Genomic DNA, 27,804 nt, shown 5'->3' with positions numbered 1-27,804 from the left:
AAGGCCCAGAAAGCGCCATGCTCTGTTTTCATTCTTTTCTAGGCACCTTGAGGATTTTTTTTTTTCAAGTTAAAGAGGCCACTCTGCACTACAAGCCCCGGGGAGGAGGTGGTATGTTTAGCCACTGTTAACACTTTACCTGTGCAGGGAGGCTTATCTACACTAGGACTTACCGATCTTCCAGGTGGAGAGCAAGACTCTCCGAACTGGAAGGGATGAGGGGAGAGCAGAGAGTCAGTGAAGGAGAACAGGGCTGGCAAGTGAAGAGGGAGACTCCCTCTGGCTGAGGACCGACCTTCTTGGCAGGTGACAGGGAAGGCAGTGAGCTTCAAAAGGAGAGGGTGGGGCAAGGAAGCAAAGACCAACCACTCTGTCCAGGTCACAGTTCTCTCTCTTGGGGGTCCCGTGTACCCCTCTCTGCCCTCCTTCCTCCTCACCCTGGCCCCTCTCAGTACTGTGATTCCCACCTGTCTCTACACACAACAGGAAAGAGGCAGTCAAGAACGGTCCAGAATATTCTTTACAGGACAGATCTGGCAGGCTGGGGAAGGATGCCCAGGATGCTGCTGGGCTGCTCTTCCCCTGCAAGGACCAGCTTAACCCAAGCTTCTTAGGTAAGTGTCAGGAGAGAAGGCCCTGGAATGCAGCAACCTTGGCACACGACAGTGATCCTTAAGGGCTGGTTAAAGGGATGGCCCTAAGAAGTTGGAATCAACCAACCAAAAGCATCCCTTTGCCAGTTGTGTTTGGGAGGATGTGGGGACACCAGGGGTCCCACTAGGGGTCCACGTTCACCTTTAATGGCTCATATCTAGCAACCACAAGTCATTTCTTTTTCATCTTTATTGCTGACTTTTTTTTTTAAAGATTTTATTTATTTATTTATTTGACAGATTAGAGACACAGAGAGAGGGGGAACACAAGCAGGGGGAGTGGGAGAGGGAGAAGCAGGCCTCCTGCTGAGCAGGCCCGGGATCATGACCTGAGCCGAAGGCAGATGCTTAACGACTGAGCCACCCAGGCGCCCCATTGCTGACGTTTTTTGAATGTCTCCCATTTCCTAGGTACTTTACTGTTACCCATGACAGCTAACAGACCTTGAACGCTTATGAGGTGGCCGGCTCAGCAGCCAGAACCTGTAGCATCTCAGTTCATCCCCACAACAGCCCTGCAATGTAGATGCTGCTAGTGTCCCCACTGGACAGAATAAGAAACAGAAGGCCACACAGCTAACAGCCGGTAGAGGCAGGATTCAAACTCAGGTCTTACTGGCTCCCAAGCCCACATACTGGGCGTTGCAGCTGCGTACTCCCCAGTCTCCAGCATGCTTTGCAGCCTTGCTCCTCACTAGCTCACAATTAGTAGATTAGTCATGTGTTGACACTTCTAGTCTCAGTCTAATGGCTTGTTTATTTAACTGATGGATGCTGCTCCCCATTTGAGGCCATTAGCATTTAAACAAAACAAAACAAAACAAAACTGTTGAGCGACACTGTGTTTACTGTTTTTCTCCCAGTGTTAATTGTGAGCATTTTCCAAATATGTATTTTGATGGGCTAACGGTCCCTAAAGAGAACCACCCAGATTTTAGTAATCTTCTCAGGCAGCTCTAGTCCCACTCCCCTTAATCTCCTTGGTGAGGGGGACAAATGGCCCAGGGAGCCAGCCTTGGCTAGGATGAGGAAGAGGAATGGTGACAGTCCTATTTTGAATAATGAAGCAGAGAGGCTGGGCTGGGCCAGCAACTCTGTTCTTGGGGGCTAAGCCCTGGAGCACCCCCCCCTTCCACGCTTGGGGAGGGAATTTCCTATTTCTTTCCAGGACAATAAGAACATCTGTGCCAAGGCAGAGGAGGAGGCCGGGCGCTCCGAGGCATCTCTGCCCGAGTCTCTTGACACTGTCCAATTGTTACTGTTTCAGTTTCTGCTTGGATCACTGACCATGTCCGCTTAGAGCAGGCAGGCTTGGGTGAAGGCAGTGTAGGGCTGAGTAAAGACAGAGAGGACCTGTCTACCTGGGGGACAGGCTGTGAGGTGGGCAGGAAGCTGTAATGACTCTCAAAGTGACCAGGTTACAAATGAGCCGCTGCAAAGTACAGGGTGAATCTTGCATCCATAAGTGGGAGGAAGGAGCACTTCCCACTGTCCCTCCTTCCCTGGAGTTAACTGCTGTTGACGGTGGGTGTCCAGTTCTTTGCAGCCTCCTGCCTCTGACAGATTGGGGTTTAGCTTGGCCTTGGGGGACATGGATGAGAGAACTACAGGTTTGATCCTTATATGGGACAGCCTGCTTCACACAGAAAAAACCGGCTACTTCCTTCCTCCCCGATCCAGTTGCAACTGATGGGAGTGAAAGTGGAGAGTTTATGGCTCCCTGCAAACCCATTCCCAGTACTAGAAAGTCACATCACACCGTGGGTTCTGATAGTGAGTGCGACGGGCATCTGGCCCCAGCAACCCAGTCTCAGATTGGGAGTGAGCTCAGGCAGCTCCCTTAGTTTCTTCCTCACTCAGGACAACCAGCTCTGGAACTGGGAGTTCTGGGGACCAGGAGAAGGTAAGCATCTGCCTCCTCCATAATTAGCTCCATCAGTCAAAAAACATTCATGGCCCATCTCTTTGGGCATCATGCTGTGCCTGGCACGAGCTAATAATCCCTACCCGGTCCTGGCCCTCCCAAGTTTACAACCTTAAGGCACACAATAATGACACAGATCCCAAAGGCCGGCGGTTAATAAACACACACACTCGTCCGCCAGTCACAAGGGATCCATTGATTGAACCACAGCGACTAACAGGGCCCCCTTCAAAGAGCTTCCAGTCTGGTGGGTAAATACGTAAGACTAAATGAGGGCCCAGAAGAGGTTCAGCAGAGGAAACATGGTCAACTTGAGCATCAACGAACAGACATTAAAGTGCCTATTGGCACATGGCTGGGTTTTCTGTCCACCTGAGCGGCGTCCCCAACCCCGGATTGAAGGTTTATGCTGGTCCTCCACGCGGGTCAGTACAAAGGGCCAGAGGCAACATCGCTCTGTGCGGAGTGGTGGGGAGACCCGGGCCAGGTGGCGAGGGCCCGGGCGCTCGGAGTGGGCTCGCCTTTTCTGCCTGGGTGGCCGGGCGTGTCACCGGCCCTCGCCCCGCCGGGCCTCACGGTCCGCAGCTGAGGTCCCTTGCGGAATTTTCGGGACAGCCCTCCCCCCAACCCCGTCCCTCCAGCCTCGCGTCCCAGGTACGCGCGGTGCGCCTAGGTGACACAGGTTTGGGGAGGGAGCCGGGAGAAGGTTCGTGTAAAACCATCGCGGGCGGTCCGGTCGCGGCGTCGCCACGGGCGTTCCAGCCAGGCCTAGGCTGCGGGAGGCGCCGCAGCCGCCGGGTCGCCCAAACACTTCCGACGGGCGCCTGCGTTCCGGACGGCTTCCGCGGGCCGGGCTGGGCTGGGCAGGGGCGACCCGGCCCGGGTTCGCGCTCCCGGGTCGTGCACCCGCGCGTGAGGTGCCCGTGGCCCCGGGGCGCCGAGGCTCCCCCGAGGGCGGGCTGCGTGCAGCTCCGGGCCGGGCCGCCGCAGGGCCTGGGCGAGCGAGCAAGCGAGCGAGCGAGGCGGGGCGGAGAGAGCGCGTGTGCGGGGGGAGCGCGCGGGAGCGCGAGCCGCCGGCCCGGGAAGGATGGGTCGGGGAGCGGCGGCGGCGGCGGCGGCGGCGGCGGCGGCGGGAGGAGCGAGCCGGGAACCCGGGAGGTCGGCCGGCCTGCCGGGCCGGAGCCGCGGGGGGGAGGGCGGAGCGCGGAGGGCGGAGATGGGGCCGCGGGAGGGAGGGGGCCGGCGGGGCGCGGCCAGGGGGCGGGGCGCTGGGACCTGGGGAAGATAAGAGCGTGCTCGCGGGGAGCGAGGGCGGGAGTGAGGGAGGGGCGGGGGACTTAGAGACCAAAGAGGAGACAAAAGGACGGGGTGGGTGGGAGGGGCATAGACAAGCGGGGATAGGGGAGGGCGCCGGGGGACGCCTCGGAGGGAGGGGTATGAGTGTAGGGGGGAGCATGGTGTGGGAGGGACTTAGAGAGGGACGTGAAGGGACAACATAAGAAGGGAGTGCGGGGGTACGGAGAAAGGGGGGTGGGTGGGCCGGGAGTGCTCCACCACGCTGGCCACGAAGGGGAGGGAAGGCCACGAAGGGGAGGCCGTTGGGAGGAACGGCCACACGCAGGGAGGGGGATCCTGGGGATGGACAGTCCTCGAGGAAGGGGGGCCGGGGCTTCGGCAGGCTCGGGAGGGGAAGGGTGAGCAGACACGGGGAAAGGGAGTGCTGCGAGAACCCGAGGGTGGAGGCGGATGGGCGTGCGTGGAGCGCCGAGGGCAGTGATTTAACACTGCTGGTCGGGATGACCAAAAGACCACGGTGGGGATCCGCACAGACGGGACGGGGCTCCCAGGGCAGGACGAAAACTGCCCAGGGGAAAGTGGGACCTACGAGGGCTGGAGAAGGGTGGCGGGGGCGGCCTCGGGCTCGGCAGGAAGGCGCCACCACCGCCCTCTGCCCGTCCCCAGCGTGCCCCGCCCCGTCCGGGGGCCCTAAGGGCAGTGGCCTGGGCTGTGGGGGAGCCGAGCCAGGGCGGTACCATTCGGAACAGAGAGGGGGGCTTGGGGGGGGAAGGGAGGAGCCAGGGGTCAGAACCCTGTTGGGGGCGGGGGGGGCGCCACACCCTGGGAAAAAGGCTTGGGCACATCCAGAATGGACCAATCAGCGAGCAAGGCCAGGGTGGCGTCAAGGGGCAGCTTTGGCCAATGGGAAGGGAGAACACTTCGGAGGTTCGGAGGAAGAAAAGAAAAAAAAAAAGCTCCACGAAACAACAATCGAATCCGTTTGGGGGCTTGAAAGCCTGGGAGTGGGCGTCGTTTATAGCACGTTCCAGCGCCTGCCCTCGCCTTTGAAGGATGGGGTCGCTTGCATCACTCCTGTGCCGCGGGGAGCACCCGGAGCTGAGGAGGGTCCCGGGAAAGTAGATGAGGATTGGCCGTTTACTGGGGGCACTTGATTGGGCACTTCAATTTGGGGGGTGGGTGGGACAGGGGTGGCAGCTTTGTGCGCAAAAGAGAGAAGATAAGGTTATGGTCTCTCTAACAGGCAGGAGTGGGCACAGGTCCCCCATCCCCCCACTGGCTACTTAAGTGTCAACCAGCAAGTAGATCGAGGATAATCTCAAACCAGTGGAAAACTTAAAAATACAAACTGGGCTCTAAACACGATCAACGTACTCATTTCCCTTCCCAGCCCTGGGCTAGCTCTTGAGAGGATAAGCAATGGTATTAAGGGCTCGCAGCTACCATCGGGAGTTTCATAGAAATTTATGGTGTGGCTTTTGGCTTTAGAGTTAGCCTCGGTTCCTAGTGCCTACTCAGTCATTAATGTGTAGCACTGGATATATCACTCTACTCTGCATTCTTTCACCTATAAAATAAAGGTATCGGGACTAGTTACCTTTGAGGTCTAAACATTTTGGAATGGATCTGGAGAGTGGTGTGCTTGAAAACCAGGGCCATATCGATTTGGGGGAGGATTGCAAAAGAAAATTCCGTGGAGTTTGCAGAGCTTTTGGCCCAGGAATTCCAAATGTCTGTAAAGTTCCTCAAACTATATGTAAAATAGTGTACATGTTTGTACATTTTTCTGGGGAGGGTTCATAACTCCCACCAAATTCTCAGAGGGCTCTGTATACACACAAAAATGAACCCACATCTTGGACTAAAAGGGCCAGGGAGTGGAGCACAGTAGTGGTTATGTCCTTTTGGAATCTTAAGAAGTTTCTCCAATTCCTTGTTAGAAATCTCAGGTGTAGGGGCTCTTTCCATATTGTATATATAATATAGTCAACCAAAGACAAGCAGGTTCTCCAGAGCTGAGAAGCCCCGGTGAACTGCCATATAGCAGTTGGAGTGAGAGGCTGGTCCTGAGTTAGGAAGGAAAGGGAACAGAGCTTTACTTTTGGAAGCTCATCTACCTCATCTGTAAGGTAAAGGTAAAAACTGTCTTAAGAATGAGAAAAGAAGGGGCGCCTGGGTGGCTCAGTTGGTTAAGCGACTGCCTTCGGCTCAGGTCATGATCCTGGAGTCCCGGGATCGAGTCCCGCATCGGGCTCCCTGCTCGGCGGGGAGCCTGCTTCTCCCTCTGACCCTCCCCCCTCTCGTGTGCTCTCTGTCTCTCTCATTCTCTCTGTCTCAAATAAATAAATAAAATCTTTAAAAAAAAAAAAAGAATGAGAAAAGAAGGGGCATCTGGGTGGCTCAGTCGTTAAGCGTCTGCCTTCGGCTCAGGTCATGATCCCAGGGTCCTGGGATCGAGCCCCACATCGGGCTCCCTGCTGGGCAGGGGGCCTGCTTCTCCCTCTCCCTCTGCCACTCCCACTGCTTGTGCTCTCCTGCTCTCTGTCAAATAAATAAATAAAATCTAAAAAAAAAAAAAAAAAAGCGAGAAAAGAAGTGCCAACTACTCTAGGCAGCAAGCCCTGCGAGCTCGGCGGCTCACAGGCGAGAACAACAGTAGCAGCTGGACTAAAGCTACCACCAGCTTCAGCACCGCCCCAAAACCAGCCGAGGGCACGAGTGCATGGTTCGTGCATGCTGTTTTTAGGTTCAGAGGTTAAGAGTATACAGTATTTAGTCATTATCCCTGACTCTTTGAGTGTGTTCTAGGGGATCATGTCTGATATGTATTTAAGATCATAGGCTCTGGTAATTTCTACTTTAATTTAGGACTAACTACATAATCCTTGGTGAGAAAGTGAGGTTTCTCTGACAAGTGTGACTAGAGAAGTGCCATGGGGAGCACCCAAAGGTGTCCTGACTTGTGACAACATAAAGTACATTCCAGTTAAATAGATAAAAATGCATTTATTTCTAAAATGTGGCTTAACTACACTCACAGTGTGCTAAGCCAGTCTGGGAATGGATCCTGCAGCTCAGAGTCAAACCCGGCCAATGAAGGAGCAGTTGGGGCTCCTAGTTCTGGGCACCAAGATGTCACTCCTGCAGCAACTCAATCTACAGAGTTTTTCTTCAGGTGTTTTTTGTGACGTATGGAGAGTTGTTTTGGATTCCTCTGTACGACAGAGAGGTCCGACCTGGAGGAAGACCGGTAGCCCACATCCTCTGCTTTTATAGGCTTAATGATGTGACCTGGCTTGGTGACAACCTTCGGTGTAGTCAGCTTTTGGAAGGCCCTCTGCGTGTTCCACGTAGATCCTATAGGGGTCTGGATGGTCCTTTCAAATTGCCGATGGTGTGTGAATGGATATGGAAGCACCCGCACCTGGAAAGGAAAGTAGAGTGACTTGTTACGAGCTGGCCTGGGGTGTAGTTGGTAAACTCGAATGGCAACTGGTCGGTAGTTTAGTGCCAGGCCACAGTTCTATGTGGCTGCAGTGAGTGAAGCTACTGAGACATCAAGGAATCCCAAATGCCCCTGTCTAACCTTAAAAGTTCCAATCTGCTTGAGGACATCTGGGAGTGGAAGGGACTAATTGGGATTAGACACCCTGCTGGCTTACCCAACAACCGGAACTGAAATATACGATACTGTGACCACAAGACACGTCTGGGCATTTGTGGGTCCCTGTGAATGCTGTGACCCTCCTACCCTCTTTGAGCTCTTAATCCCTTGCTTTCTTCTCCTTGAGACACAGGTTTGACGTTTTAAAGAACCCAGAGGTTGACCATGAATCCTGAACTACACCAGGCTGTGATGCTTAGTTAGCTTCATCCTTTTTGGCATCACAGAATGTCAGAGCTGGGAGGCCCTAGATAATGGCAAAGGTCATCTCCCTTGGCTTCAGAATCTGGCGTAGAGAGGGGAAAGGATTTACCCAAGTAAATTATGAGCAGTGAGGGAGAACGGAACCTAGGGTTCCTTTCCTTGTCTAGTACTCTTCTCCACTCCAAACAGCGCTACCTTCAGACATTTAAACAACAATCTTTAAACACTTCCCCTGAAGGCCAAAGAAGAGGCGGGGGGGAAATGTAAGCAGAAAAATCAGGAAGTTATAATCAGTAGTCTTTGGAGATGTTCAGTGGAACACCTGAGAAGCTGATACTGCTGGGTGGTCCTGGTGGTAGTGAAGGACACAGATTTTCTTTAGGTTAAGGGAATGTGTTGTCTTAGTGGGGTTGCTGCCTAGATCTGTGCATGTCACATAAAGAGAAAAAAACACCTGGGCAAAATGTTCAGCCTTGGGAGGCTTTTCTTTCTTCCTTCAGCTTGAAGCACACTTTATTCTACTGCATGCTGGGACCTGCAGGCTACAGCTTATTAAAAAGATGAGGAAAATCAGGGAGATTCTTGGAAAACTGTCAGTTTACTGTGACTATTTTTTTTTTAAGACTTTTTATTTATTTATTTGACAGAGACAGCGAGAGAGGGAACACAAGCAGGGGGAGAGGGAGAAGCAGGTCTCCCGCCGAGCGGGGAGCCCGATGCGGGGCTCGATCCCAGGACCCCGGGATCATGACCTGAGCTGAAGGCAGACGCTTAACGACTGAGCCACCCAGGCGCCCCGGTATTTTTTTTTTTTTAAAGGCAAGACTCCTGATTTTACTGAGGTCCACACTGCTCTTCCTGTCCTGGTGAAGCACCCTTTTAACCCTTTTTTCTCTCTCTTTTATCCTATAACTGCCTGATCATTGCCTCTTTTGTGGTTATAGATCTGCAACTGGGATTACAATTCAATTTCCGCAGGGATTGGTTCACAAAATAAGAGCAGTAGAGTATTACTGAAATGATCATTTCTTACTTCTCTTTTGTAGCTATTAAATAGTTCCCCCTCTTTTTCAGAAGAAAAACTACAACTCATTTCAATATTATACTGGCTGGGGACAGGTCTCAGGGTCACAGACTTTTAGAATTGAAGGGAACATAAAAGTCATCGAGTCCAGTCTCATTCCTGAGTCCCCTCTACACACACTCATATCCCCAGGGCAACCCATTCTCCCTGTGGAACAGGGGAAAGTTTTTCTTTCTTCCTTTTTTTTTTTTTTAAAAGTGGGCTCCACGCCCAATGTGGGGCTTGAATTCATGACCCTGAGATCAAGAGCCACCTGTTCTATCGACTGAGCCAGCCCCAGAGTTTCTCCTCTAACTGAACTCCCTCCCTGCTTTTCCCTTAACTGCTACTTTATGTGACTGCACTCCACATGACAACCTTCAATATACTTGAAGACCATGATCATGCTCCAGTTTGCTTCTCTCTTGGGTAAATATCCCTGGCTTGTCATTGGACACAATTTTAATTCCACTGGCTGTCCTGAACGAGTACCAGTTTGTCTTCATTTTTCTTAAGATGCAGCTCAAACCTATGGCCTCTCAACATTACCTTGACTACAAATACAAGCCTGAGGAATGGTAATTCTTAGCTTGGTGAGACCTGTCTGCATTGGAATTATCTGGGGTGCTAGCTGAAAACGCAAATTCGGGGGCTTCACCATTGTTGCCAAGATTTTCCTTTAAGCCTCAACCTCTTCCTAGTCAGAAATTAAAACACCAGAATTGATCTGGAATTATTCATCTCAGAGCCAGTCAGTGATAAAGAGAACAGCTTTGATTCTGTGGTCAAGATCACACATCCCTCTTGACCACAGAGCACTAGAATATTCCTTTCAAGCAAGAGAGCTAGGCAGCAAAGGGTTTCTCTCTTCCTCACCTGATGAGCTGCTGCATGGACATTTCGCTTCTCATTGATAATCACATTTGGCAAATTCTTGTCTTTTCTTGGAGGACCCTCAGGGGTTTTAATGAGAAACCTGGAAAGCAGAACAGCAGGACGCCTGACTAAGAGCATTAAGGACTCAGTCAAAAGGGCAGGGAGGAGGCATGAGGGTGAAGTGGGAGAACCTGGTGCACTTCTGACAGGCTTTCTTCCCTGTTCTTACCGGCGTCTCTTCTTGGCACTGGGCTTTAGGCCCATACCACCCCACTCGCCCCAGCCAGGCAGAGTCAGGTCCACGTCCTTTGGCTTACTCGCCTCCACAGCTTCCCTCTTCTCTTTCAAGAAGTCTCTGATGACATCATCCCCGGCAAAAGCTTCCTTTATCATCTGCTTTTGATCTCTCTCCTCTTCATCTTCCTGGGAAAAAACAAGAGTGAGAGCTACAGCTTGCCTTAAGAGCCGTGGGAGAGCCGTGGTGGGAGAGCCGTGGTGGTTCGGGGCAAGAACGCTTGAATTTTGGGTTGTGACATTTTAGCGCCCCCTAGGGGGAAAGCGCTGAACAATTATGGTCTTGCAATCTTAAGGGATCGGTAGGCAATCCTGCTCTAATTTTCTTCTCTCTAGGGTAAATATCCCTAACTCCTTATCATATGACACGACTTTAAACTTTCAGTAAGGAAGCTGCAGCGTGGAGAAAGGGATGGCCTGTGTTAGGAGGAGGAGCTCTAAGCGGCCTGGCCAGAGCATGCATGTCCTCCGACTTACATCCCTGAAAAGACAGGCCCTATAGGGCTCCTCACTCGAGCAGTTTCAATTACTTAGGCAGTCTCGGACCATTTCAGATCCCAGTGAATAGAGTCCAACCTTGGCAATAGCTCAATGACTCACCTTTGAGTTGTCCTGCCTGGGATCTGCTCAGAGCTTTGAGTGCCTCCTTTCCTCTGAGAGCAGTTTTAGAATCGCCCCAGGGAATGTTTGGTGGCTCAGGATTTAAGATGTGGGAGTCTGGGCAGCACTCACATAGTGGTGTCTACTGAACGGTCACCGGGACCAGCCTGGCCCCTTACTGTTCTGGGCCTTTCAACTACTGATATGTGCCCCCAGCACAACAAAACTTCCCTGATTCTACTCTCCTTGCAAGAAGGACACTTTCTGCACCAGCTCGGATCCCCCACAATGGCCCACGACCCTGGCTCTGCTCACCAACTCCTCTACTGTCATGGGAACTGCCAAAGACTTCACAGAAGGAGATTTTGTGGTCAGGAGGTTCTGTAGATCAATCATTTGCTCCTTCCTTTTCTTTTCCTTGGGAGCATCAGGCTGATTATCTGGGTTCCTCTCCGACTGCTGCCCTTCCCCCACAGGCCTGGGGACCTCTTTATTTTGAAAACATCCTTCTTTGCCCAGCTCTTCTAGCTCCTCCAGAGTGTGTGCTCTCTCTGGCCTCTGCAACAACAGGGGCTCCTCTTCTGCCTCGGTAGGTTCCTCTCTCTGGACTGCCAGAACTGTCCTCACGGAACTCACGTTCTGCTTTCCAGACTGCTGGCTTTCCTTGTTGAGTTTCTGAGACAGTGCCCTCAGTTCAGACAGCACCTCCTGGCTGCTAGAACCTGGGGAAAGAAAGGAAAGCGGTCAGAAAAGGAGGCTGGAAGTTGCCTTGCCAAGGAGCATTTACTGAGCACACTCGACGAGCATTTAGGTGCTCCCATTCATGGGGCTCGGCACCACAGGGAAGAGAGGATTCCCTTCGCTAGATCTTTTGGAGAGTTCACTATCATTGCCTATCAAGTAGCATGCAATAGAGGTTAGTAGTTAAAAGCAGCATGTTGGGAAGCAGATGTCCCGGGTCCTAGTCCCAGCTATGTCAGTGACTCACTGCCTAACTGGAACTGTGGCTTAATTTCCCCCTGCAGTAAACCCCGCTTGGAGAGTTGGCCCCAAGTCCCAAATTAAAAAAAAAAAAAAAAGCCGTTTTAACAGGTAGCCTCTGAATGCAACGTCACTGTAATTTATTATTTGTAATTTATAAAAATGTGATTTACCATTTGTAATTTACGCTGTCATTTCCTTTTTGTCCCAACCAAATCCAGCACTGTTTTATCTGAAAGCAGCATTTCATAATCTGCTGTGGCCAAGTCAGGTTGCTTGGCATTTTCCAGTCACCGGCAACATCTGAGCAAATACCACTAGGCTCTGAGAGCCCTGAGGGAAATATGGCAGGGACATACGTCTAAACTCTTCTTTGTTTGACTCGAGTTGCCTCCATTCCCAAGTTTATCCATCCTATTCCCTAGCTTTGGCCTGAAGCCTCTGAGAAGCTACTTAAATCTGCCCTTTGGACACATGTATATTTTTTCCATAAGGATCAAGGTCCTTGGCTCATTTTATTTGGGGCCCACAACTTCCCACTATTTTAGGATGCTATTTGCCTGAAGACTTGGAAACATTCTATTAATTTTTCATCCAAGGAAATCCAAATCCACCTTTCATACCACACAACCAACTGCTCTATACTTTTAGCAAGAGGATCAGCTTTTGAGGAAGCTCAGGACCATACGGCTGGTGTCCTGGGGTCGTATAAAGACTGCCCCCATGATCTTGGCCTGCGGTGGTGCTTTCCAAAGGCCTCTTGGAAGTGACTGCTTGTAACTATTAATCCCAGAACTCTCCAGCTGAGAACCCTAAGTAAAGGTCCTATGATACATTCTAAATGACAGCTCTTTCAAAATACTGTTTTACATGGAAAAACAGATTCTTGCCATCATCTGAATGCATTATTTTTATAGGAAATAAAATCAGACCCAAGAATCTGCCCAGATAGCCAAGTGATTTCTAAATGTAGTTTCCTGAGCAGACTTTCTCCCCAGAACGGGAGCTTTCTGACCTGTCTCAAGGGTGCTAAGGTTGTTAATATGAAATCTCTTGAAAATAACAGAAAATATAATACACAAATCGAGTGTGAGCATGGGGTGACAATTCTAATTTGCCACGTAGCCTGTGGAGTCCTTCATTCCTGTCAAGAAAGTCTTATCCCACATTCGCACATATCAACCGACATCGTGAAGTGCTAAAAATGCCACTCCTACTTTACAAACAAAACCGGAAACGGCAGCAGTAATTCGAAGAAATTTCATAATGCCTCAAAATCTGCCTGTGTCTGTGGGTACGAACGGCCTTTCGGACTTGCCGTGCTACCACATGCAGTTGGGTCTGGTTTGTGGGCACCAGTCATGTTAGCTCCTGCCCTTACCTCAAGGATGGAGAGGTTCTGTCTCTGATGACCATAGGCCCTCAAGAGCAGAAAACATATCCGAATACACCTTGTACAGCCATGCAGATGACTGTGTATTAAATGCCTTTGAAGAAAAACGGTTATTATGAATCTGTCTTCTCTTCAGGGACCCACAGCATTCTCTGGAAAGTCCCGAGAGCCGAATCACTCAGCAGCCGTGTGCGTGGACAGTTTGCCTCTCTCGGTCCGTCCACAGCACTAGCACTGGGCAGCTCTTCAGTCCAGTCCACCACAACTCACCTTTTGGCTCTTGTCTGCTCACCAGCTCGGCGTCCTGGTTGAGCCCAGACTTTTTCCGAAGTGATCGCCTTTCCTCGAATTCATTCAACAAAATTTCTTCCTCTGCCCCTGGTCTTTCTTCTTCCTCATTCTCAGAAGCCTCGTGGGCCACAGGCTCCGGAAGTTGCTCAGGGTCCTGGACTTTGATCTCTTTTGTGCCTCTGGAGTGATTCCTGAGCATCCACGGGTTCGGTCCATTGGCATCCATCTGGATCTCATTCACTGCATCAGGGACAAGTTCACCCTCTTCCTCCACACCTTCCTCCTCTTCCTCACTGTCGGAGGCCACCTGGAGCTTCTGCGTCAGTTCTTTGTTCCTGGCCAATTGTTCCTGCATAGCCTGGCGAGCCTGGAGGAAGGAGTCACAGCACGAGTGCCTTGTCATTAGTGACTGCAACGACACCTTGCCTGGTTCATTTCGTAAAGCTGCCTCCTCTCAATTTGACTTAAGTATTTCTTACCAGTACCTACTGTTTAAACTGCACATATACCACTGTGTTAACGGCTATGGAATAATATGGGAGACAAATTCTTTGTCCTCAAGGAAATCAACACGTGAAACAAGGTTAAAAAAAAAAAAAAAAAAAAGCTCCTCTCCCCTTTAACTGGACTTGCCTTCAATGCTGTTTCCCTTTCATCTCTCCTTTTCCACCTTGTTCCTGGTTCTTTTCCTCTCTGCCTTAGAGATTTTCTGATGCCTTTTTAGAATCCTGGTTTTCCATTCTTCCTCAGGGCTCTTCCCCAACTCTGCTTCTGCTAGCATCCTTATGGACTGATTTTCCTTTCTGTCCTCCAATTCCATCTCTTCTCTCACCCCGATGATCTCTTACCTCCAGGTCATATTTGGCCATAATTGCCTTTGACTTGGCCCATTTCCCACTGTTCTGGTGCTTAAGGCTCATTCGCTCCTGGAAAGAAAGGGCAGAGTGAGATTCTTACCACTTTCTGGGGGAAAGCCGGTTCAAGGGGTGGGGGGCAAGAGGCAGCCTCACCATCATTCTGGCCTTTTCAATTTTTTCCAGTTCTTCCAATGCTGCGGTAGGATTAACCTTCCGCAGCTTCTCAAACTCTTTGAGGGCTTTCCTGGCCTTTCCTTTCTTCAGAACCTTGTGATACCTATAGAGTGAGAGGGCAGAGATTTAGCTGAAACACTGATGCCACACACAAAAGTGTCCCCGCTCCCCAAGGGGTTTCCCTATGCAGGGGCTAGAAAGGACATCACAGAGCTGGCTGACTACAGGGAACCAGTTTGGGACCTGAGAGGTCTGGCAAGCCTCTCCGTCCCTGCAGCCCCCAGGGGCACACCTCTGCAGGGCAAAGAGTCCCCTCTGCTTCTAGAGCGCAAGGCAAGAGTAGAAGTTCCAAAGAGGCAAAAAGGCAGGAAGGAAGCCCTACTGGCCTCAACAGCTGTAGAATTCAGAGCTCATTCTGCAGAACCACTCCGTGATGTCCTGGAAGGGAGAGAAAGTAATTGAACAGTCCTCTTTTTAGCAAAACCAAGATTGAAAGCCAAAGCCAGAGGAGAGGGCACTACCGAAGCAGGCAAAACTATGAGGTTGGACTGAGAAAAAAAAAATGCTAGTCACTCCTATTTGGGACCTCTTCCACATGACCCCAGCTGCTACGTCAAAGGCTCTTTCCTATGGACTCATGATTAGCCACATCACTTTCTTCCAGGGCACCCATGGCCACTTCAATAGGGGCCTCCTTACTTTTTGCTCTTGATTTTCTTTTCTCTTCGAGCCCTGGCTTCATAGTAGGACTGCAGGGCCCGGGCCCTCTGAAGCTCTGCTCGGCGCACCTTAGCCTACAATGAATGACATTCACAGTGACTCCTGGGCTTGAGGGCAAATACTGGGAGGAACAGAACATGTCTGGATGTATCAAAGGGCCTGTTACACTTACGTCTTCCAGGCTCATTGCTTTGAGAGAGGCCTTTTCCACTGGAGTCAGTAAAGGGTCCGTCACTGGCTGCTTGTTCTTATGGAGGAGGTTAAAAACTTCCTGCTCCAGGGGAGTTCTTGCCTTAAGGAGGGAAGAGAGCATTCTAAGTCGTAAGCCATGCTCCTGGCGTCCCTGTTTACAATCCTATGACCATCTACTTTATAATACTATAATGGGAATCACAAACTGGAAAGGATTGGCTGTTACAGTAAGAGAAAGGGTTTCAGTCTCGCTGTTCAGCGGTGTAGATAAAACCTCATTTTCTTCCGATTTAAGACAACTTCAGCAAGGGGATTCTAAAACTACTCTCTAATATTATTGAGGGGATCACTCTGTTCAGATTACCAAAATATGTAAAACAGAATACCATTCTCTTAAATATCAAAGCAGGATGCCCTTAAGGTAAATGCTGGCAGGACGGAGGGACAGCAGTACCAAACTGTCAGTTCTGATAGTGGCAAAACAAAATGGTCCCTGTATTACGTATATTTGAAGTACGTATGTGTATTATTGTTAAGTTAGGAATTGAAGACTTGGGGGCGCCTGGCTGGCTCAGTAGGTTAAGCTTCTGCCTTCGGCTCAGGTCATGATCTCAGGGTTCTGGGATGGAGCCCCACATCAGGCTCCCTGCTCTGCGGGGAGTCTGCTTCTCCCTCTGCCCTAACCCTGCTCATGCTCACTCTCGCTATCTCTTGCTCTCAAATAAATATTTTTTAAAAAAAGGAATTTAAGATTCTTACAAGCCTTTTTTTTTTTTTTTAAAGATTTTATTTATTTATTTGACAGAGATACAGCGAGAGAGGGAACACAAGCGGGGGGAGAGGGAGAGGGAGAAGCAGGCCTCCCGCGGAGCAGGGAGCCCGATGCGGGGCTCGATCCCAGGACCCTGGGATCATGACCTGAGCCGAAGGCAGACGCTTAACGACTGAGCCACCCAGGCGCCCCTCTAGTCATTTTTTAAAAGGTTTTTTCTCAATCCTTTTTTTTAAAGATTTATTTTATTTTATTTATCTGTCAGAGAGAGAGTGAGAGAGCGCAAGCAGAGGGAGCGGCAGGCAGAGGGAAAAGCAGGCTCCCTGCTGAATAAGGAGCCCGATGTGGGACTTGATCCCAGGACCCTGGGATCGTGACCTGAGCTGAAGGCAGATGCTTAACGACTGAGCCACCCAGGCATCCCAACTCTAGTCATTTTCTAATTTTGGTTCCTATCCCTTAGTTTCCATTTAACTTTGCATGCTACGTAGTCTATATATATGAAATGAATGGACTGAACCAGTTACTTCACATGTCAACAAAAGACGCTGTTTACTCCTTGACTGATACTGTGTAGATGGTTAAAATAATCAGGCTGATCATGCCATGGTCCACTTTGGCAAGGCACAAAGATAGCCCTAGGCAACAGAGCCAGTTTCAAACCTCACACATGTATTATATGAGGTTTTCTTCAACAGCCATATACATCATGGTGGGTATTAACAAATATCTGGACAAATGCATAAACACAGATCACCACAAGTTACACGGCGCTATTGATTTAACCATAAACCTATTCTACTGAATGGTAAAGGTGCATGTTCTTCCATTTTTAGTATTTGCAGTAGTGATCAATCACAGGCTACAAAATGATTTATATTACAATGTTGTAATCTACCTCCAATTCAATTTACAAACATTTATTGATTGCAGCTACATTCCAGGTACTTGTGCAGGGTGCTAGGAATACACAATTGATTAAGATTGTTCCTGTCCTCATAGAGCTCAGAGCCTTTCAGAGGGAAGAGACACAGGTACCACTGGCAACATAATGGGTCACATATTAATCCATCGGAGCGATCACAAAGGAAGTGAACAATAATTTTGATTAGGAGGTGGGTTATGCTTGGGGAAGGACTTTTTGAATTAGGCTTTGAGGCATTAAGTACAATTCTGTAAGGGCGGGGGGGATGGAGATGAGTGTAAATAAAAACACATATATGGAGAGATATGTAAGGGAAAATGTTTTGTCCAGCGTAGCTAAAACACGAGGCACTTCTGTCTTGTTCTATAAGTAAAGAGCCTTTTGAAGGATTTTAAGCAGGAGACACTCAGTTTTGTGTTTTGGAAAAAAAATCCTGGCGCTCATGTAAGGGTTTATATGTAAAGTGCCAAATGACAGGTGAAAATGAGAAGACGAACCAGGGATCTGAGAGCTATTACAGAGAAAATTTACAGGAGTAGCCCACCATGTGGGCTGGGGAGGGGTAGCAGTTAAGGGGGGAGGAGCGGGAGAAGGGGGAAGAAGAATCAGATGGCTGAGGTTTCCAACCTAAGGGACCAGGGTAGGGAGTTATACTGTTGACTGAGTTACAGAATGAAGGAAAATGCCAAGTTTACTTTGTTGTGTGTGAAGTTTAAGTTGCATATGGGAGATCCAGGCGAGGCCTGCTGGTCATATGGAATATGGGACTGGAGCTCAGAAGAAGGCATCTAGAGTGATCTGTAGTATATACGGGTGATAGCCAAAAGCTATGGAATTTACAGAGCAATAATAAAAAGAACTAAGGAAAAGTCAGATAGATTAAAAAAAAAAAATCAGACTATGTCATCACAAAAGCCAAGGGAGGAGAGTTTTTTTTTTTTTTTTTTTAACCAATGTGATGTGTCAGTAGCGTCCAATAGGCTGAAGCCTCAGAGGGCCTAGGATTTGGTGATTCAGAGGCCTCTCACTAATACCCTCTGAGAGAAGATTCAGTAGGGTAGTAGGGAAAGAAGGTAAGAGTACAGAGGCAGCAGTGGAGACAGCTCTTCCCAAAGCAAATTCCTCATCAACTAACAAGATTTACTTTATTTTTTTTTAAGTTTAAAATTAAATTTATTTGCTTTTCGTTTGTACACTCTGGGTTAGAGTAAGTCAAAGAGGTTTCTTTACTGTCTTCTCATAGCCTTTTATTTATTTATTTATTTATTTTTAAAGATTTTTTTTTTTTTTTTAATTTGAGAGAGAGAGAATGAGAGACCGAGAGCACGAGAGGGAAGAAGATCAGAGGGAGAAGCAGACCCCCCTGCTGAGCAGGGAGCCCGATGTGGGACTCGATCCCGGGACTCCAGGATCATGACCTGAGCCGAAGGCAGTCGCCTAACCAACTGAGCCACCCAGGCGCCCCTTCTCATAGCCTTTTAAATGCTAGTGTATATTATGAACTGCCAATTTCCAGCAAGGGCATGCAACATTTTCTAGCAACAGAACCCCACCTTTTTGAGGGCGTATTGAGAAACTAGGGTTTTGAGGAGAACACTTTGGGTAACGCTAGTGTAGGCTGCTAGGGGCTGGGAAGGTACCTTACATCATTTCTAGCACTTTGCAGTTTACAAATGCTTTCTCATGCATTATCCCATTTAAATCTTCTTGGAGTGAAATGGGATTTTCAGAAGCTGGGCCAAAACTATAGTGCAGACTTTTTGGATTCTTAATCTCTGGAGTCCTTGGTACTTTGCATTCTAGGTTATAAGAAGAGAACTCAGTTGCTAACCAGAAAGCATGCCCTGACCTAAGCATTTCTTTACTGCTCTGTGCCATACTGGCCTAATTTCTCAAAAATGGATCTTAGAGGGCGCCTGGGTAGCTCAGCTGGTTAAGCGTCCCAGGGTCCTGGGATCGAGTCCCACATCAGGCTCCCTGCTCAGTGGGGAGTCTGCTTCTCCCTCTGCCCATACCCCTGCCCATATCCCTGCTCATGTGCATGCACACGTGCTCTCTCACTCCCTCTCTCTCGCAAAAATAAATAAATGAAATCTTTAAAAAAATGAATCTTAGAATAAATGGTAGATTCATGTATAGCATTTGGTGGGGGGGGGGGGCTCCACTCTGTCTTGCACAGTGGTTCTGGAGAGCAAAGGTTGTACCATTCTTAATGTAACCTACTCCTCCATCATCTCATGTTTAATAACCAACTAGGCATTTTCCAGCTATTTCCAAGATGACACTGTCATTTGGAAAAAGCAAGGTGCAGAAGAATGTGTAGTAGCGTGCTACTACTCTTTTGATTAAAAAAACGAGGTAAACACAAATATAGCAATGAAACTCTCAGGTTAACAACAACAAAAAAACTTACAAAAGTGGTTATTTCTGAGTGAGTATGGGGGTAAAAATGAGCAGATGGGGGACAGAGGTGGGGTCAGGCTTTTTACAATATATCTTCTATACTTTTTATTTTTGAATCCTACAAATTGTATTACCTCCTAATTTTTTTTTCCTAAAGTCTCCCTTCCATCCTGCAGCCACACTTTAAACCTGATCTCTTTTTCTTGTGGAAAAGGAAGCATCCTAGAAAGAGAATGGTAGTGACTTCAACAACAATATCTGAAACAGAGCTTATCCCCATAATAAGCAATGGCTTGCTCAGTGTCTAGCTACGGCAGCAAGCCATGTTTACTTTGATTAGCGTTAATTAGCTCAACTTCCTGACAAATAGAACACTATTATTTCTGGATTCTTAGGAAGCAGACAAGAAGCATAAAGAGGGCATCTATCCATAGTTTGGGCACTGCTGTTTTTCACCATTCCTACTTAAGACAGAATATCCCATTACAAACTCCATAAGCAATGGCGTATTGGAAAAGGAAGTCTAATTGTTCGGAAATTGTTCACAGACTAAAAATTGAGACTTTGGGGACGAACACAGGATTACCAACAAGGGCATAACTACCGTTCCACCCCCAGTCCCATCATTTCATAAAAGAAAAGCTATTTTAATGCTATTAAAATGGAAAGCATAGCCTCATAGTAAAGAAGAGCTGGTTAACTTTATATCCGCCATACTCACAATTATCTTTTTTAGTTCAGATGAATACAAAATTTGCCAGGGATTAGTGTCTGGACAACCCAGCTCTAAGATAACTTTTTTATTTTCTGCAGCTCAGAGTCATAATGAGCTACTTGCTAAATTTCTAGTCATGACTCATGATACATTATTTGTTAATGTGGTAGTCCTTTAAAAGCAAACTGGTTCTACTGCTCAGATGTCATCCTACTACGGCTCAGTAATGCTGCTGAGTTCCTGATTTTCCCCAGATCAGAATGCAGCTTTAAAAACTGGGGTATGAAAAAGAAAACAGGACTCTGTTCCCTCTCTACTGGCAAAGATGCTTTCACACAAAAACATGGACATAACCATGTGCTGTGTGCTTACAATTGGGTGAAGGGTGACTATAGAGCAATTCTGGCTATTGCATGACTGACCATGAGTCTTGCTGCCCCCTCTCTCCCTTCCTTGACTGCTAAAGACTGCAGCCGGGGTCTTGGCTTACCAGGTCCAATCCCATCAATCTCACCTGCCAAGGTGCAGTTTCCTGGTGGGGCACTCACCTTCCAGCCACTGAGCACATGTTCGATGGGAGCAAAGACTGACTGCTCTTTCTTCAGGGGAAAAACCAGCTGCTCTGCTTGCCGGTTCTTCAGGACAATGGGATCCCATTTGGAGAGGGCTTGTGAGGTTTTATTGAATGCCACTTCTCTGTGAATCTGAAACAGGCAAAGTACACGAAAGGAAAGAGCCACAAAATTAAGCACTGAACTCAAAGGACCAGCAGGGAATCAGGGGCCAATGTTTCTCAGCCCAAGAGTCAGTATGCTAGAGAGTAGCTCTTGCTTACTTCTCAGGACGCAGTCCCTCTGAGGTGCGTTTTAATCTTTTCCATGGCAATCACAATTTCCCCCTCTCCCCATGTTCCAGGCTTCCCCCCACCTTCCCTTCTTACCCTATTTTTCCTTGTCAGTCCGCTTTCTTCCCCTTAATAGACCACTTTCTCTACAACTCACCCGCTCAACCTCTTCTTTGTTAAGGGGTAACTCCACAGTCTTCTTTGATTTGACTCTATTCAGTTGCTTTTTCACAGTGGCCAGTGAGGATGAAGTTTTAACAGGCCCAAGTAGATCTGAAAGGACTAGCTTTTCTCCTGATCCTGCAGAAAGGCCAAACTTTCTGGTCAGACTGAGAAGTGAGGCAAAAATCTCAATATAACATACGGAGACACCTCAGTAGAAAATGCTGGTAGACAGGCCAATGTGTAGGGAGGAAGCAGGAATAATTCTCTTACTTTAACCGCCATAGTGACACCATCGCTTTCCTACATTCCCAAATGTGTTGAAGGGTGGAAGAGAGGAGAAAATTATTTATTTTAAAAAGTCATTTGCGGGATGCCTGGGTGGCTCAGTCGGTTAAGCGTCTGCCTTCAGCTCAGGTCATGATCCCAGGGTCCTGGGATCGAGTCCCGCATCGGGCTCCCTGCTCCGCGGGTGCGGGTCTGCCTCTGTCTCTCTCTCTCTCATGAATAAATAAATAAAATCTTTAAAAAAAAAAAGTCATTTGCTTTTCTCTTGGTCTTTCTGTTTCTACTTTTGCCTCACTGCACTTCATTCTTCACACAGCAGCCAAAGTGGTATTTTGAAACTATAAATCACAGCATGTCAGGATCCTGCTGAAAATCCTCCAGTGGCTCCCCTTTATACTTGGAATCACATCATTCTAAAGGACACAGCCCAGCCAAACTAAAGCAGCCACTCAGTCACTTTACTGCACCACCAGGTTTTAATCCTTATTATCTCCCCACTTGATCTTCCTTTAGAATGTTAGACTCCATGAAGCGTTTCTCCCATCTTATTCTTCATTGTAGCCCCAGTATCTATTAAACTGTCCTGAAACTGATACATAGTAGAAACATAAGTATTTGTTGAATGAATAAGCTTGAATACACTGTTATTTGTTCTGAGGAGTTACATTAGTGGTTACTAGAAGCCTGTAACTCATTGGAGCTGCCTAAATTGTGAATATGGTGAAAAAGATACGGCATCTAGACTTCGTATCAGGTTAAAATCCCAACTCTGCAATTTATTAGATCATGTATTCACATTAGGGGTGATTATCACTCACCCACTCAAGGGATGAAAATTGGTTCTGGAGGTGGGGGAGCGGTGAAAAAAAAAATCTTTTTTTTTTTTAAATTTTTTTTTTAAAGATTTTTATTTATTTATTTGACAAAGAGAGACACAGTGAGAGAGGGAACACAAGCAGGGGGAGTGGGAGAGAGAGAAGCAGGCTCCCCGCGGAGCAGGGAGCCCGATGCGGAGCTTGATTCCAGGACCCTGGGATCATGACCTGAGCCAAAGGCAGACGCTTAACGACTGAGCCACCCAGGCGCCCCCCCCAAAAAATCTTAAGATATTCCCAACTTCTGGTGTTCCTCCAAAGCTCAACTCTATCCAACAAAAATCTTATTCCTTGTTATCTGATTTCCTGGCTGTGGGGGTGGGAGTGGGGAGGGGGAGAGGCAATGAAAAAAAAAAGTCTAAAAAGGCTTCTCAGGGAACAATACAGAAAAGAGGTTGAGAAACATTGTACTAGGAGAAGGCCCTTGAGTAAGTAACTTGACTTTTTTTTTTTTTTTAAGATTTTATTTATTTGCGAGAGAGAGAATGAGAGACAGCATGAGAGGCGGGAGGGTCAGAGGGAGAAGCAGACTCCCTGCTGAGCAGGGAGCCTGATGTGGGACTCGATCCCGGGACTCCAGGATCATGACCTGAGCCGAAGGCAGTCGCTTAACCAACTGAGCCACCCAGGCGCCCCAGTAACTTGACTTCTTGAGCTCCAGCAGATTATCTGCCTGTCCAAACTCAAAGCACTGTAAGAACTGAAATAAAAATAAAATCGTGAATGTGATTAAGCTAGTGAGAGGTAGCTGCCTTCATTCATGTCCCTGTACCCTAGAAGTAGCTCATTGGTGGGAGACCTTGACTGTGGCCTTTAAGGCTTTCTTCTAGAAATGGAAGAAACTCAAGGGCATCTGACTGTCTTTCTTCACCCACTCACAGTTAAGTATTTATGGTATGATCCATTAACCATATCAAAAACAGTTCCAGGGGGGTGGGGGTGAAGTGACCATTATGCTTTTAACTCCATAAGCTCCACGAACAGATTGCTTCCTTTGTTAACTTACCTTCAGAAGTGACATTGAACTCTGACACCTTCAGACTAGCTTCAGATCTTTCAGCCAATTTCCTCCTGAAATTAGGCAAAGCAGAATATAGTACATTTCCCCACGTTTTGCTGGGGAAAGCACTTCTCTTTTCAAACAAGGCTTTGGTTTCAGGTATTTCTCTTCTAGAATCAGGTTTTGTCACAAAGAAACCAGGAAATCTGTTCCTAACCTGGACTTGGTTGTCTAACCATCTCTTAATGTAGACTCAGCCACTCAAAAACACAAGGCAATATGAGGTAGGCATAGCAGAAAAGGTACTGGACTTGGATTCAAACATACCTAGATCTGAATCCTGGATCTGCCACTTATGAGCAGAATGACTTTGGAGCAAGTCAATTAACTTTTCTAACGGAGATAAGTAGTTCCTAGTCAATGCTTCAAAAGACTATAATTATGGATTAAGAATTCAAATGCACAAAGGCCTAACACAATAACTGCTAAACAATTACATAATGCTTATTATATGCTGGGCATTGGTTTAAGATCTTTATGCTTATTAACTCATTTAAATGTCATGATGACCCTCTGAGGTAGGTAATGTTATTAATCTTATTTTCTAGTTGAAGAAATTTAGGTGCAGAGAGGATAAAAATTTGCCTACACAGTGTGTCTCTAAAGTATGTGCTCTTAATAATGATGCTGACACTTGTGTTTTCATTGTCTTAGGCACTCAATAAATGTTTTTTTTTAGATTTTATTTATTTAAAGATTTTTATTTATTTACTTGAGAGATAGAGAGAGCATGCGGCAGGAGCACAGCAAGCAGGGGAGGAGTAGAGGGAGAGGGACAAGCAGACTCTGCGCTGAGTGCAGAGCCCAACTCATGCTTGATCCCAGGACCCTGAGATCATGACCTGAGCTGAAACTAGGAGTCAGATGCTCAAATGACTGAGCAAGCCAGGAGCCCCAGCACTCAATGTTAGTTGCAGATCTGTCTCATGGAATCAGCTATAATTATAACCTGTTCAAATGGACGGGAGTGTTACCTATTCTTTCCATCAAGGGAACTGATTGCTTCCAGAAGCTTTTGATGCTTTCTCTCTCCATCAATGTCCCCCTAGACACAGAAAAGGAAAAACCATCAGAATAAGGGAAAGGAAAAGACAGCATGGAAATCTCTTGTTCTTTTGGTCAGTGGAGGATTGGGGAATCAGATGAGGTCTAGTGTGCAGGCATTCAAGCTCAAACAAAGAACAGCTTCAAGAGCCAAACTTCCTCATAAAGACCATAGTGCCTAGTGATCCGTAGCTAATGTCATGCCTCTCTCTTAATCAGTCTTGAGAAGAAAAGTGCTATGAGAATGTCTCTGTATAGAATATATAGCATGATCTGACACAGAAACATTCACATTAAAAAAACACAAACTTTCAGTAGTTTTGTCAAGAGAATAAAGAGTTGGAATTCCTATAGCATTTGATGGCGAGCCAGCTTAATTACGTATATGTGTATTTCAGTCAGACACAGACAGTCCATTACTTATGATGGTTTGACTTACAATTTTTTGACTTTATGATGGTGAGAAAGTGACAGGTGTTTAGTACAAACTGTATTTCAAATGTGAATTTTGATCTTTTCCCAGGCTGGCAACATGGGATATGACTCTTGTGATGCTGGGCAGTGGCAGTGAGCTGCAGCTCCTGTCAACCACACAATCATCAGGGTAAATAACTGATACACTTAGAACCATTCTACACCCACACAACCATTCTGGTTTTTATTTTCAGTACAGTAGTCAATATATTACATGAGATATTCACCACTTTATTCTAAAATAGACATTGTGTTAGATGATTTTGCCCAACTGCAGGCTAATGTAAGTGTTCAGAGCAAGTTTAAGGTGGGCTAGGCTAAGTTATGATGTTCAGTAGTTAGGGGCATTAAATGCATTTTCAATTTATAATATTTTCAATTTATGATGGGTTTATCAGATGTAATGCCATCTTAAATTGAGGAAGATTTGTAATTAAATACCTCTACAAAAATCCAAACTTGGGTAATAGGGAAATCATATAATGAAGATCATGTGTTTTGGTCTTATATACTCAACTATACTTAGGCAACTTGAAAACAGTGTATCTTATACAGTCTTCAAATTCCCATAGCACTTAATACAATATCTTATACATGAAACACTAAATGACTATTTGTAATTTATTTGCAAGACCTGAAAAAAATATAAACAATGTTGCCACCATTTTTCTGTCGAGTAACTGTGAGGCAGAAGGGGAACCAGAGAAGGCAGTTTAGCAGCTGTCACCCACCTCATCTTCACTGGGGCTCAAGGGGTCGTCTTTGGACAAATCTAGTTCTTCCTGTTGGCTTAAAGCCAGAAGGCTGTTAAAGGAGATAAAAGAGAAATATTATCAATTGAAATAACTTCTATTACAACAATCTCTAAAACATAACTTCGGTATTTAAGCACAGAATGGTCCTATCCCCTGGAAGAGGTACAAACCAAGCAATGTGGACACTTAAGAGATTTGTCAAGACATTAAATTTAGAATGAAGTCAGGCATCATCCCCATGGGGTAAGCAGTGGGTGGTAACACCCCTACAGAATTGCATGGAATGAAAAAGAGCTAACCCTCTTCAGTTACTGGTACTGAATTTTCCACTGACCTCCGGGAGGCTGTAAAAATGTTAAGACTCTAGGTAAGGAAAAAAAAAAAAAAGACTCTAGGTAAGGTGACAGAAGGCACTGTTGCTGGCCCTTGAGGCAAGGCAGTTTCACCATTAATATTTCTAAGCATCCTCCAAATGGAAGACACCTTTATAGGTGCAGCTTACTCAAAAGTGACATGTCGATCATTTGTTCCCAGGAATGGGGAAAGGGGGAATTGGACGAAAGCAGCTGAGTTAACAGTTTTTCCTGGGGCCTTCTCGGCAAAGTAGGTACTTAACTAAGGAGACTGGTACCCTGAACCAAGTTATAGATTCTATTACCTAACAGTATGTACCAATCTTTACAAGGCAACCATTACAACCATTACATTTACAAGGCATCCAAGATAAGGGGAATTTATAACGCAGGAACTCCCGACACCGAGAGTCGGAACGCGCCTCGGCAGCAGCAAAGGGAGTCACGTGATGAGGAAAGTGCAACAAATTAGCTGGAGAGGGAGAGGCCGCATCAGGACCAATAGGCATGAGGCTAAAAAGCTGGGGAGCGGAGGGAGTGAATTAAATTAAATCAGAAGGACTTTTCAAGGATGTTATCGCGGAAATTGTAATGAATGGTGAGGTCTTGGAAGCGGAACAACTGTCGTCTGTTAAAAGGCGGCTTCCATTCCTCAAAAGCCGGGGGGCCCGGCCCCAATGACACCCAGGCCCCCCGCTCCGATCTTTATCCCTCACCTTTCCGCAGCCCGGACCACGTTCATCTCGGCAGCCTGTCTCTCACATGGGCCACAAGCGGAAGCCGAAAGGAAATCAATTTCCGTGCCGGCCGCAAAGCAATTTCTGCTTCCGCCAATCACGCGCTGCGTGTCGCGTCACTTCCGCCCCGCCCCAAGGCTTGCAAGAAACTGGAGACGCTTCGGGAGGGGCCTGCAGGAGTCCCGGACACTGGAGTTTAAAGCCTGTCAGCGGGCGGAGCTTTGCTCCCCCAACCTCCCCGTCATCTCTGGTTCGCGCTCCCGGCTCGTGGTTTCCTCGTGGCCCAAGGTGGGTGAGCTTAGGGCGAGGGCGCTGCGCTGTCGGGGACCGGCCGAGCCTTGGTTGTCGCTGCCTGATCTGAAAGGAAAGGCTCCCGCGCCCGTCCGTGTTCCACAGAGTCCTGAGAGTCCGGCACCGGCCAGCTCGAGGCTTTCTCGAACGCCAGTGAAGTGGCCAGCATTGTGCTAGCCCCCGAGATTCGGCGGTGAACGAAGCAAGTTTCCTCCCCTCGGAAGGAAAAATCCCCTTTCGTCTTGTGTCCCCTTGTAATTGCAGCTCCAGGTTCCTCCTACCGTAGGTAACAGAGGTTCTTCCAAGAATGGGCTGTGTTGGTGGCTGCAACATCCTCACCTCCCATCAACTGTTAAGACTTTTTTTTTTTTATTAAAAAGCAGAAAAATAACATACGAAAACGTTCTTGCCATCTCTTTTAAGCCACTTCCATTTTGCTTTTGCCCCACTATTCCACTGAAACTGCTCTGAACAAGATCCTCAGTGACACCCTAGGTTGCTAAATAAAACAGACACTTCTCACTCAGTCTTTGTCCTCCCAGAACTTTGTGTGGTATTTGATACTGTTGGTTTGTTTTCTTATTCATATTCAGGAAATGTTTTTGACCATTTGCTATGTGCCAGGGGGAACACTGGTGCACAAAACAGACATGTTCCATGGCTTCATACGACTGACTTTCTAGAGGGATTACAGATAATTTTGTCGTTATTGAACTCCATCCTGGGCTTGCATGACACCCCTCTCTCCTGGCATCTTAGCTTCATGGCCAACTTCTTCACTGCTGGATACTTTTTCTGTACTTACTCCCTAAATGATGATGTTCCCCAGGCTCTGTTCTCAGCCTCTTTGTCTATTCCGCATGCTCTTCTTTTTTTTAAGTTTTTAATTTTTTTTTTAGTAATCTCTACATGCAATGTGGGGCT

At 47.4% G+C, this 27,804-nt stretch overlaps 1 protein-coding gene across 2 annotated transcripts; it reads right to left on the bottom strand.

Moving 5' to 3' along the window:
• Positions 1–6,859: 6,859 nt before the first annotated feature.
• On the bottom strand, positions 6,860–26,715 carry UTP14A (UTP14A small subunit processome component). Of its 2 annotated transcripts, XM_045882398.2 has the most exons (15): positions 26,569–26,715; positions 25,476–25,548; positions 24,201–24,271; positions 23,173–23,237; positions 20,999–21,141; positions 20,546–20,701; positions 15,163–15,282; positions 14,970–15,064; positions 14,250–14,373; positions 14,088–14,165; positions 13,219–13,606; positions 10,890–11,296; positions 9,910–10,103; positions 9,681–9,780; positions 6,860–7,297 (listed from the first exon to the last, which is right to left on the bottom strand). In XM_045882398.2, exons 1-15 carry the CDS (start codon positions 26,592–26,594, stop codon positions 7,025–7,027), a joined length of 2,313 nt encoding a protein of 770 aa, XP_045738354.2. In that variant the 5' UTR covers positions 26,595–26,715; the 3' UTR covers positions 6,860–7,024. The 2 variants fall into 2 exon arrangements, with proteins under 2 accessions (XP_045738354.2, XP_064430622.1); XM_064574552.1 differs by lacking the exon at positions 23,173–23,237 and having other exon boundaries at positions 26,569–26,648.
• Positions 26,716–27,804: the final 1,089 nt, after the last annotated feature.

This window comes from Mirounga angustirostris, unplaced genomic scaffold (genome assembly GCF_029215605.1).
Source record: "Mirounga angustirostris isolate CCGP_5_RB_7025 unplaced genomic scaffold, mMirAng1.0.hap1 SCAF_11, whole genome shotgun sequence".
Lineage (NCBI taxonomy): Eukaryota > Metazoa > Chordata > Mammalia > Carnivora > Phocidae > Mirounga > Mirounga angustirostris.
The sequence above is the reverse complement of the archived record's forward strand: the minus strand, read 5'-3'. Positions and strand labels throughout refer to the sequence as shown.

Bases quoted from the DNA above. Each gene is read 5' to 3' on its own strand.
- UTP14A (XM_045882398.2), bottom strand. From the start codon at position 26,594: ATGAACGTGGTCCGGGCTGCGGAAAG. The intron at 23,238-24,200 runs GTAACACTCCCG...GCCTAATTTCAG, and splicing joins TCCCTTGATGGAAAGAATAG to GAGGAAATTGGCTGAAAGAT. The intron at 21,142-23,172 runs GTAAGTTAACAA...GCCTTTCTGCAG, and splicing joins GTTCAATGTCACTTCTGAAG to GATCAGGAGAAAAGCTAGTC.